The sequence below is a fragment of the Lissotriton vulgaris genome, chromosome 8, assembly GCF_964263255.1.
Source record: "Lissotriton vulgaris chromosome 8, aLisVul1.2, whole genome shotgun sequence".
NCBI classification, from domain to species: domain Eukaryota; kingdom Metazoa; phylum Chordata; class Amphibia; order Caudata; family Salamandridae; genus Lissotriton; species Lissotriton vulgaris.
Genome location: NC_141696.1, coordinates 1357030985 through 1357046591, shown reverse-complemented (window position 1 = coordinate 1357046591; position 15607 = coordinate 1357030985). Strand labels below are relative to the sequence as shown.

General features: G+C 48.0%; 1 protein-coding gene across 1 annotated transcript in view; it reads right to left on the bottom strand.

Annotated features, from left to right (window-relative positions):
* MRE11 (MRE11 double strand break repair nuclease) overlaps positions 1 to 15607 on the bottom strand; it is a 468980-nt gene that overhangs the window by 141748 nt on the left and 311625 nt on the right. The window contains exon 14 of the mRNA XM_086935305.1: positions 4749 to 4811. Coding sequence (XP_086791431.1) covers positions 4749 to 4811 — 63 coding nt within the window. The remainder of the gene's footprint in view (positions 1 to 4748; positions 4812 to 15607) is intronic.

Sequence of the window (15607 nt, the reverse complement as noted above, 5' to 3'; positions counted from 1 at the left end):
GCTGGAGGGCGCTCTAGGATAGGGAATAGTTTAATTTATTATCCAACACCTTCCCTACTATCCATGGGGACTGGAGTTGGTATAGTAAATTAAACTATTCACTATCCAGCACCCCCCAACGCAAGTCGTTGTAACGACTTGCGCTGTAAAACCTGTGTTGTAACGGTACGCATGGTAATACCACGCGTTGTTCTGTCATACATCCATTGTAAACAGTCTACAGATACAACGTGCATAGTTGGCAGAAAATGACACACCTTGCAGCATAGTGCCAAGCACAACAACTGTTTTCAGTGAGAGCAAGTTCAAGTTTCAAGAAGCCATCTGTTCTCAGGCTTTGGGGTAATCTGTGATAGGCAGTGGTGGAAAGAGGGGCTCCCAGCCCCACTCCGCAATCCAGCAGCTTTTACTGAGGTGATTCTCGGTGAATCTTCCAGCCCCATCACACATTCACTGGCGCCCGCATGTGAAGTGCTTTGCTTTCAGAGGAGCATCTGCAGCTTTTATTTTGAGTTATAGCAAAGCAAAACACAAATGCCTCGATTAAAGGGACATCAGCACTCCTCCTGTTCGAATCTCATCCTGGCTGGAAGCATGAGGGAATAATATACTCACCTCGTCATCTCATAACGATTTAAGAGATACAACTATAATCTGGAAGCAGGGCGTTGCCTTTTCCAACCTCTCTGTGTAAGGAATACGCTTGTGCACTATAAGAATATCACATATATCTGTCTATATGAGCTATTACTCTACAAACCATTTAGACAGCAATTTCTAATAACTGTTCATTACTAGATAAAGGAACTCTTTTTAGCAATCTCTGAATAACGAAAGATTGAGAAAAACCAGTAATGTTCTAAACATATGCCTTTCAGTATGCATGAGGTTACTAACACTGACTGCTGCATAACTTACTAAGCTACATTACAAGGATTCTAGCTTACTAGAGACCTGCACGTAAAACACGGTTCTCTGCAACAAAAGAAGTAACCCCTTGAACTATTTACATAACATACAAGTCTGTGACCTGGATGTTATACGCTGCACTTCGCAGCAGGCACAGTAACCCTCTCATTTTATTTTATATAAATCCATCTTGCGCGTAGACTGGATTTGGATGTAGACTCAGCAAGTGCGTGAACCACCAGGATTATTTTACAGCTGTTATACTCCAGAGTCCAGAACCTCAGGGGTACACAAAGATTTCTGCAGCAGGGGCGGTCTGTGTGAGAACATTTAAATAAGCCAGAACTAGTTTACCATCACGTATCTTGCTGCCAATGTCTTTGGGGGGCAATGTTTGAACAAATAATTAAATATGTAGGTTGCCTGTCCGACTCTGCTCCTGTGACTCCCCCTGCTGACCACCCTTTGACCCCCAATGTATAGGCACTTAGAGTAAACGCCTGTCAGTGCGCCCTGAACCAAAGCAAGGTGCATTCGGATGGCATTTGAAAGCACTGGTTGAATTTCCGAACCAATAAAGCTCTTTTATGCGGGCAAGGTCTCAGCATTCAAATTTCTGTGAGTTTGAAGCACGGCTGTGCCCTCGTAAATGCCTATATCTGCGCATCTTATATACCGCAGACAACTCCGAGAATCGGACACATAATTATCTTAATATAGTGATTCATAACCACCACACCTGTTGTCATATTTATTCAGCAAGTGTCAACACAATTGCAATAACATAGGGTCGTGCAGACGCAATTTTGAAAACGAATTAAGGAGCGGGGAGCGGGCTCCTGGTTGCCATGGAAAACTCTGAGGCACGAGCACTGGTCATAAGGTGGTTTCTCTGCTTTTAAATGGATTTGCACAGCTGCACGTAGGGAAAAGGAACCCATCTCACCGCTGCAAATGGAAATACGGCTGAAGAGATTGACCAATGCCTGAGAGGATCGGTGCCGGGTTGCTTCAAAAAAACATTTACCAGGCTGACCCACTGATCAATACAGCGTGCCTGAGAGCTGAAGTGTACTGAAAATTACCCAGAAAGCAGATATTAAATATAACATTTCTTTGAAGACTCGCCGATGAATTCGAAACGCAGGATATCCTGCCTACCTGTGGGTGAACGGAGTACCTCTGTGCTATCCAAGGAAAAGGGCCTGCAAAGGGGGGACAGCATTGGGCACTTTGTGCAACAGGCCTCACAAATGCATTCACTCACACCCACACACACTCAGCTTCACTCACGCTCTCAGTATCACTCAATCTCACTGTCATTCACTCACACTCAGCTTCACTCACGCTCTCAGTATCGCTCAATCTCACTATCATTCACTCACACTCAGCTTCACTCACACTCTCAGTATCACTCAATCTCACGGTCATTCACTCACACTCAGCTTCACTCACACTCTCAGTATCACTCAATCTCACTGTCATTCACTCACACTCAGCTTCACTCACGCTCTCAGTATCGCTCAATCTCACTATCATTCACTCACACTCAGCTTCACTCACACTCTCAGTATCACTCAATCTCACGGTCATTAACTCACACTCAGCTTCACTCACACTCTCAGTATCACTCAATCTCGCTGTCATTCACTCACACTCAGCTTCACTCACGCTCTCAGTATCACTCAATCTCATTGTCATTCACTCACACTCCGCTTCACTCACACTCTCAGTATCACTCAATCTCGCTATCATTCACTCACACTCCGCTTCACTCACGCTCTCAGTATCACTCAATCTCACTATCATTCACTCACACAGCTTCACTCACGCTCTCAGTATCACTCAATCTCACTATCATTCACTCACACTCAGCTTCACTCACGCTCTCAGTATCACTCAATCTCACTATCATTTCACACGCCCACATATCCTTTTACTGACCTTTCTCCTCCATTGTCAGGTACTACAGAAAAGGCCTAACGTGGTGCTGAAAACAGAATGAGGAGTTGGACGTGGCAGCAGGAGCATGCTAAATGTGAGGAACCAATATCAACCTCTCTCCCAGCTTCTGTTAAGGTTCCCCTGCTTGAAGGAGTTGAGGGAGGGGTTTAAGCAGGATGTGGCCATGGTGAGGAAGGCATCCTCATGTCTGCTGTGAACTGCTGGAGTGGCTGGCAGCCCAGCGAATAATGCTGCCAGAGACTGCTGGTGAGAAGCGCAAATTGGACGGTGGCTTGGCCAGATACGTGGAAGCTCTTACAAGAGCATAGCTGAGATGAAGGCGATGAGTGGAGCTCTTGGGGTACGCTGATCCCCATATTCTGGTCTATTACTGACTGCAAAGTGCTTCAGAACGTAATAGGGAACACAATAGTGAACATGCATGTGATACACATGGGGTGGGGCTGGGCAGGGAGGGAGATTTAACTTCTTTCCTGTGCTCCAGGACACTGGGAATCACTGCCATAACATCACTCTAGTGTGTTATACTCATTTCTAGAATATGAGGGGCATCCCATATGCGGTTTAGGTGCCCCAGAGAGTGGACTGGATGGCGACGGAGATGTAATGACATGGGGACTCTAGTCCTGTACATTGATATACATGTACAGGAACTTACAGCATGCACGTTACAAGAGAATACCGCACATCCAGGTCATTCTCTATACCATAGAAGGCCATACAAGGCTACTCATTCGTAAACCGGAAGCTTCAATTTGATGTGCAAGTTTGACTGCAAATTAACTCACAGAGTGGGAATATATTACTCTTAAAACTGAAACCCCAGTCTCTCTTGCGTGCACTGCTTCCTTGATTATCGGTGTGACACCCATGCATGAAGACAGGTGACTCTGGGAGAGTTCAATGGGACATCAAATCTGGCTGGAAATAACAGAAGGAAGGAAAGAAAGAATGTACAGCACAAGGGAAGCAACAGACTTACTAAGTAGGCTGAAACAGCAGCAAGGAAGGATGACCCCCATGCGACTTGCAAAAACCTGCTCGGCTCGATTAATCAGCTACAGCATCAGGAATTACATTTGCAGAACTAATGAAAACAGTGAAGGCAGATATGGCTCGGTGGCTCACAAATGTCTTGAAAGAATACCAGCACATTGGGGGCAGGGTAAGCATCAATGAAAACAACCTCCTGTCTATGATAGGTGACATGAAACTTACAAAAGGCCTTGCTGCATATGGAAGTCTGTCTGATGTAAATGTGTGACAAGTGTGAGTAGACGCCTAAGAATACTATTCCAAATGGCAGAACTACTGTCTGTGTAACGTGAAAGAACCTAAGGAAAGTGGCAACCTTGAGAGATATTCCATCCTAGAGAGACACTGAAGGAGGGTTGGGCTTTTTCTGCTGTATACCAGTAAGGTGTGGTCATCTTTTAATATACAAGAGCACTGGTGATTGCTGTTGTATTTTATTTGTTGGAATTAATAAAAAGAGACTGGAAGAAAAAATGAATACATAAACTCAATAAAGGCAAAGTAAATAAGTCTTTATGAACTAGAAATACATTTCTAGTTCATAAAACATAAGTTTCCCACAAAAATAAATGCCTGACTATACAGAATTGTCCCATCTTCAAGGCGAGCCTTGTAGAAATGTTTGTGCCCAAAAGGGAAATATTTTCTTACAAAGCCAGGACATATGTAGTGAGGAACGCAGAGGTGACATTGTTCATAGGTTCATTATTCTTACTGAAAATGTCCCTCCCCCCCAATATCCGATTAGCTTCAACACATCAGAGTAATAAAGATTCAATATTCACCAGCCTTTCTGATTTAGTACGTCCCTGTCCCACTATCCACAATAGAAAAATTACCTCGCGAACTTCTTCGTCCTCTTCGGTCGTGTTCTTCTTTCTTGTCTCACGAAATCTTCGCACCTATATCATAGTGAGATTTGAAAATACATTAAAACCCACCCTGAAGAAACTAACCATTGTGCATGTTTCACGAGAAAAAAGAGAAAACGCCCATTACTGGCTCATCAGATTTTATAAAAACAACATAGATGACCATTTTCTTCAATCCATGAAGTGCCAATTTATGTTAAATAAGTGAAAATTATTAGTAAGGTGATTGCATGTAGGAGGCAAGATGTGATCACAGAAGTACCAATTATATTGGATTTGTTCACAGTCTTTGACAGAATGGCCCAATAGATCTTATTGTAAACAACATCTCATAGTGGTGACAGAGCAGACTGGTGATCAATCAGAGTGGTGATGTCAACTGCTGAGGCTGGGTTGTGTTGCTTCCAACACACTGTACAAAACAAAACCTGTCTAAAGTCCCTCGTACTACACCGCATGCCCTACCCCCTTTTGAGGTTTGCAAGATGTCACTGGTGAAAGTGGTCAAAGCATTCAGACAGTTGCAGGTCTACGCTTAAGACACCTAGCCAGAGAAAACACAACTGCACTTGTGGCATCCTCAGGTGCATCTGGGAGAGTAACCATTTTGCAAAACAGGAAGCTGCACAGACTGGTGCATGGCAAGAGACAGACGAAGCTGAACCCTTATCAGGTGGACAAGGAGTGAATCCCCGCTGACTGAAGCAGACAAGCGGGTCGTTTCAAGGAAGGGAGCTCTCCTCCAGGTGGGTTAAGCAAAATTAACATCCTGCTTTATAAGAGGAGACATCCCAGGAGTGATGGTGTGGTGAGAATGCAGCAACTTGACCCACCCTGTATGTCTGGCCTGAACAGGCAATAGCTGGCATCCATCCCTTTTTCACCCTAAGACCCTGTCTTTCAACCTTAGTTTCGGCCGGTTTTATCAATGGATGAGGCTGTATGCCCTAGATACAAGGCTCATTAAACCCACTTAACAAGCGCTAGTGGTTTTGCAATTATCATGGTTTAAAGATACCACTGTACCCTAACTGTGAATCCTATTTCTAGAGTTACAAGAGCGAACATGTGGGTCCAGCCGGTGCCCCAGAACCCAAATATGCTGTTGCTTGTATATTACGACGGCTACCAAGGCTTATTACCCGCAATGTGCCTACTACCTACTCTAGCCCATTACACAGTAGTCCTTCTGCTTATTATTAGAAGACGATCTCTCGATGAATTGTGTCCAGTGTCCCATTTGTACCAGGCGACTAGGACACGGTAGCCTGTTAAATGGACACTGAAAACCTGCCTTTGGACCAGTTCTTTAGTACATTAAAAAATAAAAAAACTTTTTTCTAGGCCGGATTTAGTGTAGTTGGTTTTCAGATGTTTAAAATAGTTTGCACTTCGGGCAATTTTTGTAAGATTTTCACGGACCTGTAACATCTACCCATAGGCAATTAATGTAATGATAAACTAGGACAAAATATAGACGTCATAGTGGCATTCGGAAATGCGCAAAATACGAGTAGACCCCTGAGTGTATTACAGTGTTACACTGAATCTTAGTACCAGGTGGATGAATGTTTAGAAAAGCTATGTCCAAATATTGTATTTTCAAAACTGCTATGTGGTAATCACTATTCTTAGACTATGAACGTTTTATTTTTAAATTAGTGATTCCTAGTGGGTCGCAAATTAACCTACCTCATGAATATTAATGAGGTAGGTCGCAATTTGCGACCCATTGGGCAGGGAAACATCCTTTACAACGCAACTTTTACCACGCAGTGCTTTTACATCGCAACTTTTACAACACAAACCATTACAACACATTGCGCTGGGGGGGGGGCGCTCTAGGATAGGGAATAGATTTAATTTACTATCCAACATCTTCCCTACTATCCAAGGGGACTGGAGTTGTAATAGTAAATTAAACTATTCACTATCCAGCACCCCTCAACACTATGCGTTGTAAAGGCATGCGTTGTAAAAGTTGTGATGTAAAAGCATGCGTGGTAAATGCATGCGTTGTGATGTCATACATCCCATGGGGAATGACAGCCACCACAGGGTTAAAGGATTAGTGGGGTAAGCAGACTACCATGTCTATGATTGCTTTTAAATAAAGAATTGTTTTTTTTGTTTTTGTTTTCAAATGAAACTCATTTTCCTTAAAGGAAAACGTGATGTGTTTTGAAAAAAAAATGAACCATTAAACTTTCATTTTTTACGATTAGTCAGTGTTCCTACTGTTAAAAAAATATACATTTTACATTCTCAAAGGGGACCCTTGAGGACCCCTTTTCTTTTGCAAATGGCTTACCACCTCCTTGAGGAGGTGGCAAAGTATTACTATTCGATTGCAAAACATCAATACATACCATAAGGAATTGCTATTTGGATGGGACGCCCTAAACACGCTACTTCCAAACAGGGAATCCTCTTGACTTCCTAAATCCCTTTAGCGATTAAGTAACATATTACTGAATCACTAAATGAGTTTAGTGCATTTTTACAACCAATTTAGTGGTCGCGAATGGCTTCATCAATGTATTTACGTTTGGAGAGCGAATGATTAAACTTGGTTATCCAAATGGCTTTTAATACTTTCTGAAGTTTGGGCACCAGTGGCAAATAACAGGTACAGCTATGTATTTGCTAACTGTCCCATGACCCAGAATAAAGGCATTTTAAATGGGTTGGAAGAGTGCTGCACAATGGATGTCACAAGTAGACCACATTGGTTCATTATTTCATTTTTTGCCCAACTGACAGCTATCTGCCATCATAGTAAATATTTCTCAGGGAGAGTGATTTTGTGATGCTGTGAAGAAATTTGCTTTTAAATATTGTCGTTAAAATTGCCCATGAAACAGGTTGTATGTAATTTAATGTCGGTCTTTAAAAGCACTTGATACAAAGATCATGGATTGCTGCCTGGATTGACTGGTGTCCAGGAAGCTGCACAACAATGAATCACTTTATACTGATGGTAAAGAATCTAGCAGGAGTTCCTGGATTCCCTCTTGGATACCTGGGGAAGTCTCATTTGTAAACCACTTACAAACATTACAAAGAGGAGCTATGTCTATGTCTTATTTTAAGGTAATCTAGAGACAGGCTTTAATTTTCTGAAGATGTACTTACTCAGTGTGGACAACAAGATATAATCAAATTGGCTAATTTTCCATTCGGACCACTGATCTTAGGTACAGAAAGAAGTCTCAAATCCACTGAGGCCATAGTACACAGAGAAAAAGGTCTAGTCAAACTAAAAATTCCCAATACACAGTACTCTCCCACCACCCACCATTGCTTTATGCGTCTCACCCTGGGCATAGATAATAGCCATACGCCCACAGTGAGCGACCCTTGACCCTGTTAGGTAGGTCGCTCCCGCTCCACACAGCACCGCCTGTGCGTCCTGACCCTGCCCCAGCTGCCGCTGCTGAGGAAAGTTTAGTCGCTCCTCCACCCAAAGGCTACCACCTGCGCCTCATTCCTGGTGGCCAGTGGTAGGCCTTAGGTTTGCTCTATTGTCGGTGTCATTTATTGTATTGCCCTTATTGTTTTTATTGCTTTTTTGGTGTCTGTGACTGCTATTGTCTGTCTTCCCTGTGCCTGTATGTCCTCCTGTGCCCTTTTTCCTTCTGTTCCCATCGTTGCCCCTGTGATTCTGTGCCCTTCTTCCTTCTGTTCCTATTGTTGCCCCCGTGATTCTGTGCCCTTTTTCCTTCTGTTCCCATCGTTGCCCCTGTGATTCTGAGCCCTTGCTCTCCGTTCCCTTCGCCGCTCCCGTTCTCGCCGCTGCGTCCCTGCCCCCCTGACTGCCCATTCTCTGCCTCTCGCCTCCCAGCTGCTCCTCCCTCCCACCTCCCCATATATGGGGGCCGCACGCCGCTGGCGCGCCAAAGGCGTGCCTAAGGCAAGCCCGACTGTGCCCGTCCGCGCCCAGTGCCAGAAACCCTGGTCCCAGTGCCCAAGACGACGACCGCCGCTGCTACGATGCCAGCACACTGCACGCCCCCAACTCCGGATGGACACACACCTGCATCAAGGTCGCCCGAAACGCACACATGGTCCATTCACCTTCCGGAACTGCAGCTACACCAGCCTAAGAGCTGCCGAACCACCAGCCAAGAAAGACCTCAACCACCTCCGATGCATCCTACTGAACACCCGCTCCGCACGCAAACATGCCGTCGAGCTCTGGGACCTGCTCGACACATCATCCCCAGACGTCGCCTTCCTGACAGAGACCTGGATGGACGACTCCTCCGCACCCGACATCACCCTAGCCATCCCAGACGGCTACAAGATCACCCGCCGAGACCGCACCAACGGAGTCGAGGAGGAATCACCATTGTCCAAAAGAACAGCATCAGGGTCTCGACCAGCACCGACGACACTCTCAGCATCGCCGAACACATGCATTTCCAGATCCACACAAACCCTAATACCACCCTCAGAGGCACTCTCGTCTACAGACCCCCCGGACCACGACCCTAGTTCAGCGACTCGATGGCCCACTTCATCAGCACGCACGCCCAGACCTCCACGGACTACATCCTCCTCAGAGACCTGAACTTTCACCTTGAGAACAACGACGACAGCAACTCCACCACCCTGATCGAGAACCTCGCCAACCTCGGACTGAGGCAGCTCGTCACAGCACCAACCCATTCCGCCGGCCACACACTCAACCCAGTCTTCTCCTCAAGCTCCCATGTCTCCTTCAGCCACACCACCAAACTCCTCTGGACCGACCACAGCTGCATCCACTTCACCTTCCAGGAACCCACCACACACCACCACATACCACTGCACCAAACAGATTCCCCACCGCTGCTGGAGCAAAATCACTGAAAACCAACAACACGCAAACCTCGCTCTCAGCCCACCCATCGACCCCTCCAACAACGACGATGCTGCCCGCAACCTCAGGCGCTGGATCGACGTCTGCGCCAACACCCTCGCCCCGCTGAAGAAACCCACCCACAGAGACACCAGCAAGAGAGCTAGCTGGTTTACCCCAGAACTCCTAGCCTCCAAACAAACATGCCGGAAACTAGAGAAGAAAAGACACAACGAAAATACACCAGACAGCCTCGCAGCCCACAAAGACGCCTTCCACAAACACCATCACCTCATCAGGTCTGCCAAGAGGACCTCCTTCAAAGACCGCCTCGTCAACAACGCACACAACAGCAAGGAGCTCTTCCACATCGTAAAGGAACTCTCCAATCCCAGCTCCAACACCAACGACATCCTGCCGTCGCAAGCCCTGTGTGATTCCCTCGCCACAGTCCTCCACTGCAAGATCGGGGACATCCACGACAGCTTCAACACTCAGACAGCCCCAACAGACATCAACACTCCAGACTCTCAGCACACCATTGACCACGACCCCCTGCCAGGCTGGGCCACCGTGAACATCAATGACACAATCAAGACCATGTGCACAATCCACTCCGGCTCCCCTTCAGACCCATTCCCGCATGACATCTTCAAAAAAAGTCAGCAGCTCCATCGCACCCCACCCGCGGAACCTCATCAATCTCTCCTTCGAGACCGGGACCTTCCCAGAGAGCTGGAAACAAACCGAGATCAACGCCGTACTCAAAAAACCCAAGGCGAACCCAAGAGACCTCAAGAACTTCCGGCCCATCTCCCTACTTCAGTTCCCAGCCAAGGTCATAGAGAATATCGTCAACAGACAGCTAACCCGATACCTCGAAGAAAACAGCATCCTGGACCCATACCAGTCAGGGTTCCGCAGCAACCACAGCACCGAGACGGCCCTAATTGCCGCGACCGACGACATCAGGACCCTGCTGGACAACGGTGAGACCGCGGCCCTCATCCTCCTGGACCTCTCCGCCGCCTTCGACACGGTCTGCCACCGCACACGACGCACACGCCTCCACGACACAGGGATCCGAGAGAAGGCCCTGGAATGAACCACCTCCTTCCTCTCCGGCAGAACCCAGAGCGTCCGCCTCCCCATTCCGATCCGAAGCCTCCAAGATCATCGGCGGGGTACACCAGGGATCATCCCTCAGCCCGACACTGTTGAACATCTGCATGGCCCCGTTTGCACAAGTCGCCTGACAGCACAACCTCAACATAATCTCCTACGCCAACGACACTCAACTAATCCTCTCCCTCACCAAGGATCCCCTCACTGCCAAATCCAACCTCCACGAAGGAATGAAGACCGTCGCCGAATGGATGAAGATCAGCCGACTGAAGCTGAACACGGACAAGACGGAGGTCCTCATCCTCGGCTCCAACCCTTCAGCCTGGGATGACTGCTGGTGGCCCACAGCACTGGGGGCAGCAACGACACCCATCGACCATGCACGCAACCTGGGAGTCATCCTTGACTCAACACTCTCCATGACCAAGCAAGCCAACACAGTATCTTCCTCCTGCTTCAACACCCTCCGCATGCTCCGCAAGATCTACAGGTGGATCCCGACAGATACATGAAGAACAGTGACCCAGGCCCTCGTCAGTAGCAGACTCGACTATGGAAACGCCCTCTACGCGGGAGCCCTGGGCAAGCTCATCAAACGACTACAACAAATTCAAAACGCCTCTGCACGCCTGATCCTCGATGTACCACGCCACAACCACATCATCCCCCACCTGAGAAACCTGCACTGGCTCCCTGTCAACAAGAGGATTTCCTTCAAGCCCCTCATCCACGCACACAAGGCACTCCACAAGACCCGCCAAGCCTACCTCAACAGACAACTTTTCTTCTACATCCCCAACCGCCAGCTGCGCTCCGCCGACCGCACCCTCGCCACCGTCCCTCGCATCCGAAGAACAACCACCAGCGGAAGATCCTTCTCCTACCTCACTGCCAAGACCTGGAACACCCTCCTACTGAGCCTACGACAGACCCAAGACCTGCTGACCTTCAGGAGGCTACTCAAGACCTGGCTGTTCGACCAGTAGCACCCCCCCCCCCCTTTTCCCCCAGCGCCTTGAGACCCTCGCAGGTAAGTAGTGCGCTCTACAAGTTCTTGATTGATTGATTGATTGAGGGCATGCTTGGTGCACTCCTTCAGGTCACAGAAGAGGTTCTGGACCTCCCATTATCAGGGACAGGCTAAGTTCTCAGGGCACATGCTAGATTTATGTGACACTAGGACCAAACAAAAAGCCAGGATACCAATTTCATATGAAGTCAGGGAATAAAGCATGTTACATTGCATGCTATCACATCGCATTCGGTTTCAACAACCTTGTTGTTAGAACGAGATACCTTTACAACGCAAGTTATTAGATCAACTTGCTGTAGGGAGGCGCACTAGATTTAGGAATAGTGTAATATACTATTCCAACTCCAGCCTGCGCAACAGTAGGGAAGGTGTTGGAATAGTAATTTAACTATTTCTTCAGTTAGAGCGCCCCCTACAGCAAGTCGATCTAATGACTTGCGATGTAAAGGCATCTCGTTCTAATAAACTGGTCGTTCACCACGCAAGCAAAAAAAGTAGCCGGTACGTGCTTCGGGCTCTTGAAATCATTGAGGAAGATCCTGCCCCTCTTGCCCCCCAACTCTCAAAAACTGCTAATTCAAGGCCTGATACTCTCTAGGCTTGATTATAGCAATGTGATCTACCTGGGCGCCCCCGAAGCAACGATGAACAAGCTTCAGAGAATTCAGAACGTCGCCGCCCGGATTCTCACTAATACTCCTGCCAGAGCCTCGGCCAAACCAGCACTAAAACTCCTTCACTGGCTCCCAATAAAAGGAGCGGGTCAAATTTAAGGCCCTGTGCCTAGCCCACAAACTGCTACAAAATCAAGGCCCCCCTATTCTCAGAAAATTTATCAAACCCTATAAATCCTCTAGATCCCTCCGTTCGGACAAGGAGAATCTCATCATCACTCCCAGATTTAAGAAGGCACGTTCAGGTGGAAGACGTTTCTCAGTTCACACCGCTCGCCTCTGGAATGCTCTCCCCCGCGACCTGAGAATTGAACCACATTATCTACGCTTCAGGAAGCGGCTGAAAACCCACCTTTTTTCATAAAAGAAACTTGCTCGTCCGGAACCCCGAACTCCAGTTCCCCCCTCCCCTCCCTTACCCCCCCCTTCCTTTCCTGGCCCACTGACCTGTAGAGGTAGGGTTCTTAGCGCTGGGATACCTCCGGGTGACTACGCGCTCTATACATTTTTTTAATAATAATGATAATTTTTAATAAAGGAACGCGATGCAACGGCAGCATTGTAAACGCTGTTTCCTGAAGTCAGGCACTCATGCATGTTTACTTTGAAGGGGCAATTCTCGGACAAACAGTTTCTGTATTTGGTTTCTCATGGGGTTGATATCATGCTCTCTCTACCTCTATGTCAGTAGGTTCCAAGGGGGTGAGCACTATACAGCTATATGATCCAACCAAGAAAATGGAAATAAACATCTGTTATAAAGAGATACCTTCGTTAGCTTGCATATACTGCATAGTGTGATTTACAAAACATGCTACACGAAAAATAAGTCTGTGGTATGTCACCAAACTTTGTTCACTGTTGATGCTGTTCGACCAAAGAATGAAGTCCCTGCTGCTTGGAAATATTTAGGTGTTATGTCTCAAGGGGGAGCGTAAAATCGTTCTGGATCTGTGCTGATAACGGATGACCGGGATATCACAGAAAGTGGCGAGGATGCAACCAACATACAATTGTGTTATACTCATGTTTCATGATCAGGTGTTTGTATTAGGTATTACAGCCAGTACAGTGTAATAGCTAGCTTTCTTAGGGTAAAACGTATTAGCCTGGTGCAATGCCGGCCCCCTTTCTCTGGTATCAGCATGGCTACGCTGAAAATATTGTTATTCTTCATAGTAAGTGTAGGAGAGTAGGGTCTGCAATCCTATGATCACCCCAGATTTTTGCTTTTTGCTTCACTGGTTTACGACTTCCCTGGCTGTGGGCCTGCTAATCAGACCCACAGCCTAGCTGTTCTCTCACTAAATTGACATGTGTACCTTAGGTGCATTTACCAATTGGTACTGGGCCACCTTATCAAACCCTGTAACTCAGGGCATAGGTGTACCCAGGGCCTACCAGGGGCTGCCGCATGTATTATGCCACCCCTGGCTGGCCATCTAAATCTGACACAACTGGCTGCACGACAGCTGGGGCAAGGTGGTGTAATCACCCTTTGCTTTAGATATAGTATACTTATATCTAACCCTAAAATGGACACATAGATTCCTATCAGTCACTCCTATGGCAGGCCTTGACAATCCTGAAGGCAGAGCGCTTGGAATTATGTGAGATGGTGCTCTGGCATGAGCTGAGCCAGTTTGCAGCTTGCGGAACCAAGTCCTAATAGCTGTTCCATGATAACGCGTACCATATACTCTTAAGTGCATTATAATCCTCGCGGTTATATGCCAACTCTGGTATCGCTTTATCAAAACATGTCGAGTAAGGTGTCATACGAATTGGAATACTAACCCCTCGCCAATTCTGGCGACGGGGTTAGCATTCCACCCTTATAGAGGGACACAACATGTATGTAACTGTGAACCCCGGTTAAAGTTAACTCGAGCCTCAGCATCACAAAATGGATGCTGCCACCACAGACGCAAGTCTGACCTCCTGCTGCTGGGAGTCCTTCCAGCGAGGAGAGCTTGGACAAAGGGTTTCCTGTCAGGGGCGGTGCTAGCACCATCCCAGGCAGGGTTTTGTGTATCCTGGGTAGGCAGGGCTTTAGAGGAAGGTGACTGCAAGTGGCACCCCAGTGCTCACTATGCATAGGCCGGCTAGAACCAGTTCCAGGGGCACACCAGCCCCTGAGCTGGGGAAAGTCCGGCATGGGAGAGGGGTGTAACCACCCCCCTTCCTGGTCCCACCCATGGGCAGGACCTAGTCGCGTGCCAGCCCCTTTCCTTAGTATAAAGATAGGAGCGGGCCCCCTTCCAAATTAGATCATCTTTGAATCCTGAAACTACTTTCTACGAAAGGAACTCAAGACTTCTTCCTAAGATTTCTCCCTTGTGACTAAGGAGTAGTCACCCTGCATCTGCGGGCACCACCTAAGAACACTGCGGTTTGCTGCACGTCCTTCCTCCGGAATCTGACCGACCAGCACGACGAGACCCGGCTTCCCTGGCACCTCTGACCTCTACCTACATCATCAGCCCAGCTGAAATCCGTGGGTGTGACGAGACCTCGAGGGACCGGCCATCTTCAGAACTGCACGACGCTTATCCAGCACGACCGCCGAGGGATCCTCGAGTGAGTGCTTTGGGGTTCGAGAAGCCCTAACCCTGAGCAGCTCCAGCACCGAAGTCCAGCCCCCCAGCATCCACGAGATCTGCGTGGGGCCCTTCTGCTCTTTGCTGCTCACCGCGTTTGTCCGGCTACTTGCCTGCTGGCTTGTGGCCCTCTTGACGACGCACCGCGACGACAACACCGCTGGTCTGGTTGCTCCAGGATGGCCCTTGCTCCCCTCCAACAGAGGAGCACCCCGGACCCTCCTGGTCCACTCCAGACGCCATCTTGAGTCCATCGCGTGGGCTTGCATTTGCCAAGAGTTGTTGCCCCAATCCTGGGTCCAGCGACGTCGACAGCAGATACCTTCGTGGGACAGCTTGCACCTCCATCCTGGTTGCCGACAACGCCTCCTGGTCCGTGAGACTGCAGAGCCCAGCGTCGCCCACTCACCTGGTCGAGGTGACACCATCCAGTGCCATCCTGGTGCCCATCTAATCACTGGCTAGTGATTCAGAACTTGGTCCCCTCTGCTTACAGGTATCCTCCATCATCGATCCAGGCTTGGATCCCTCCGAATCTCTTCACTGGTCGC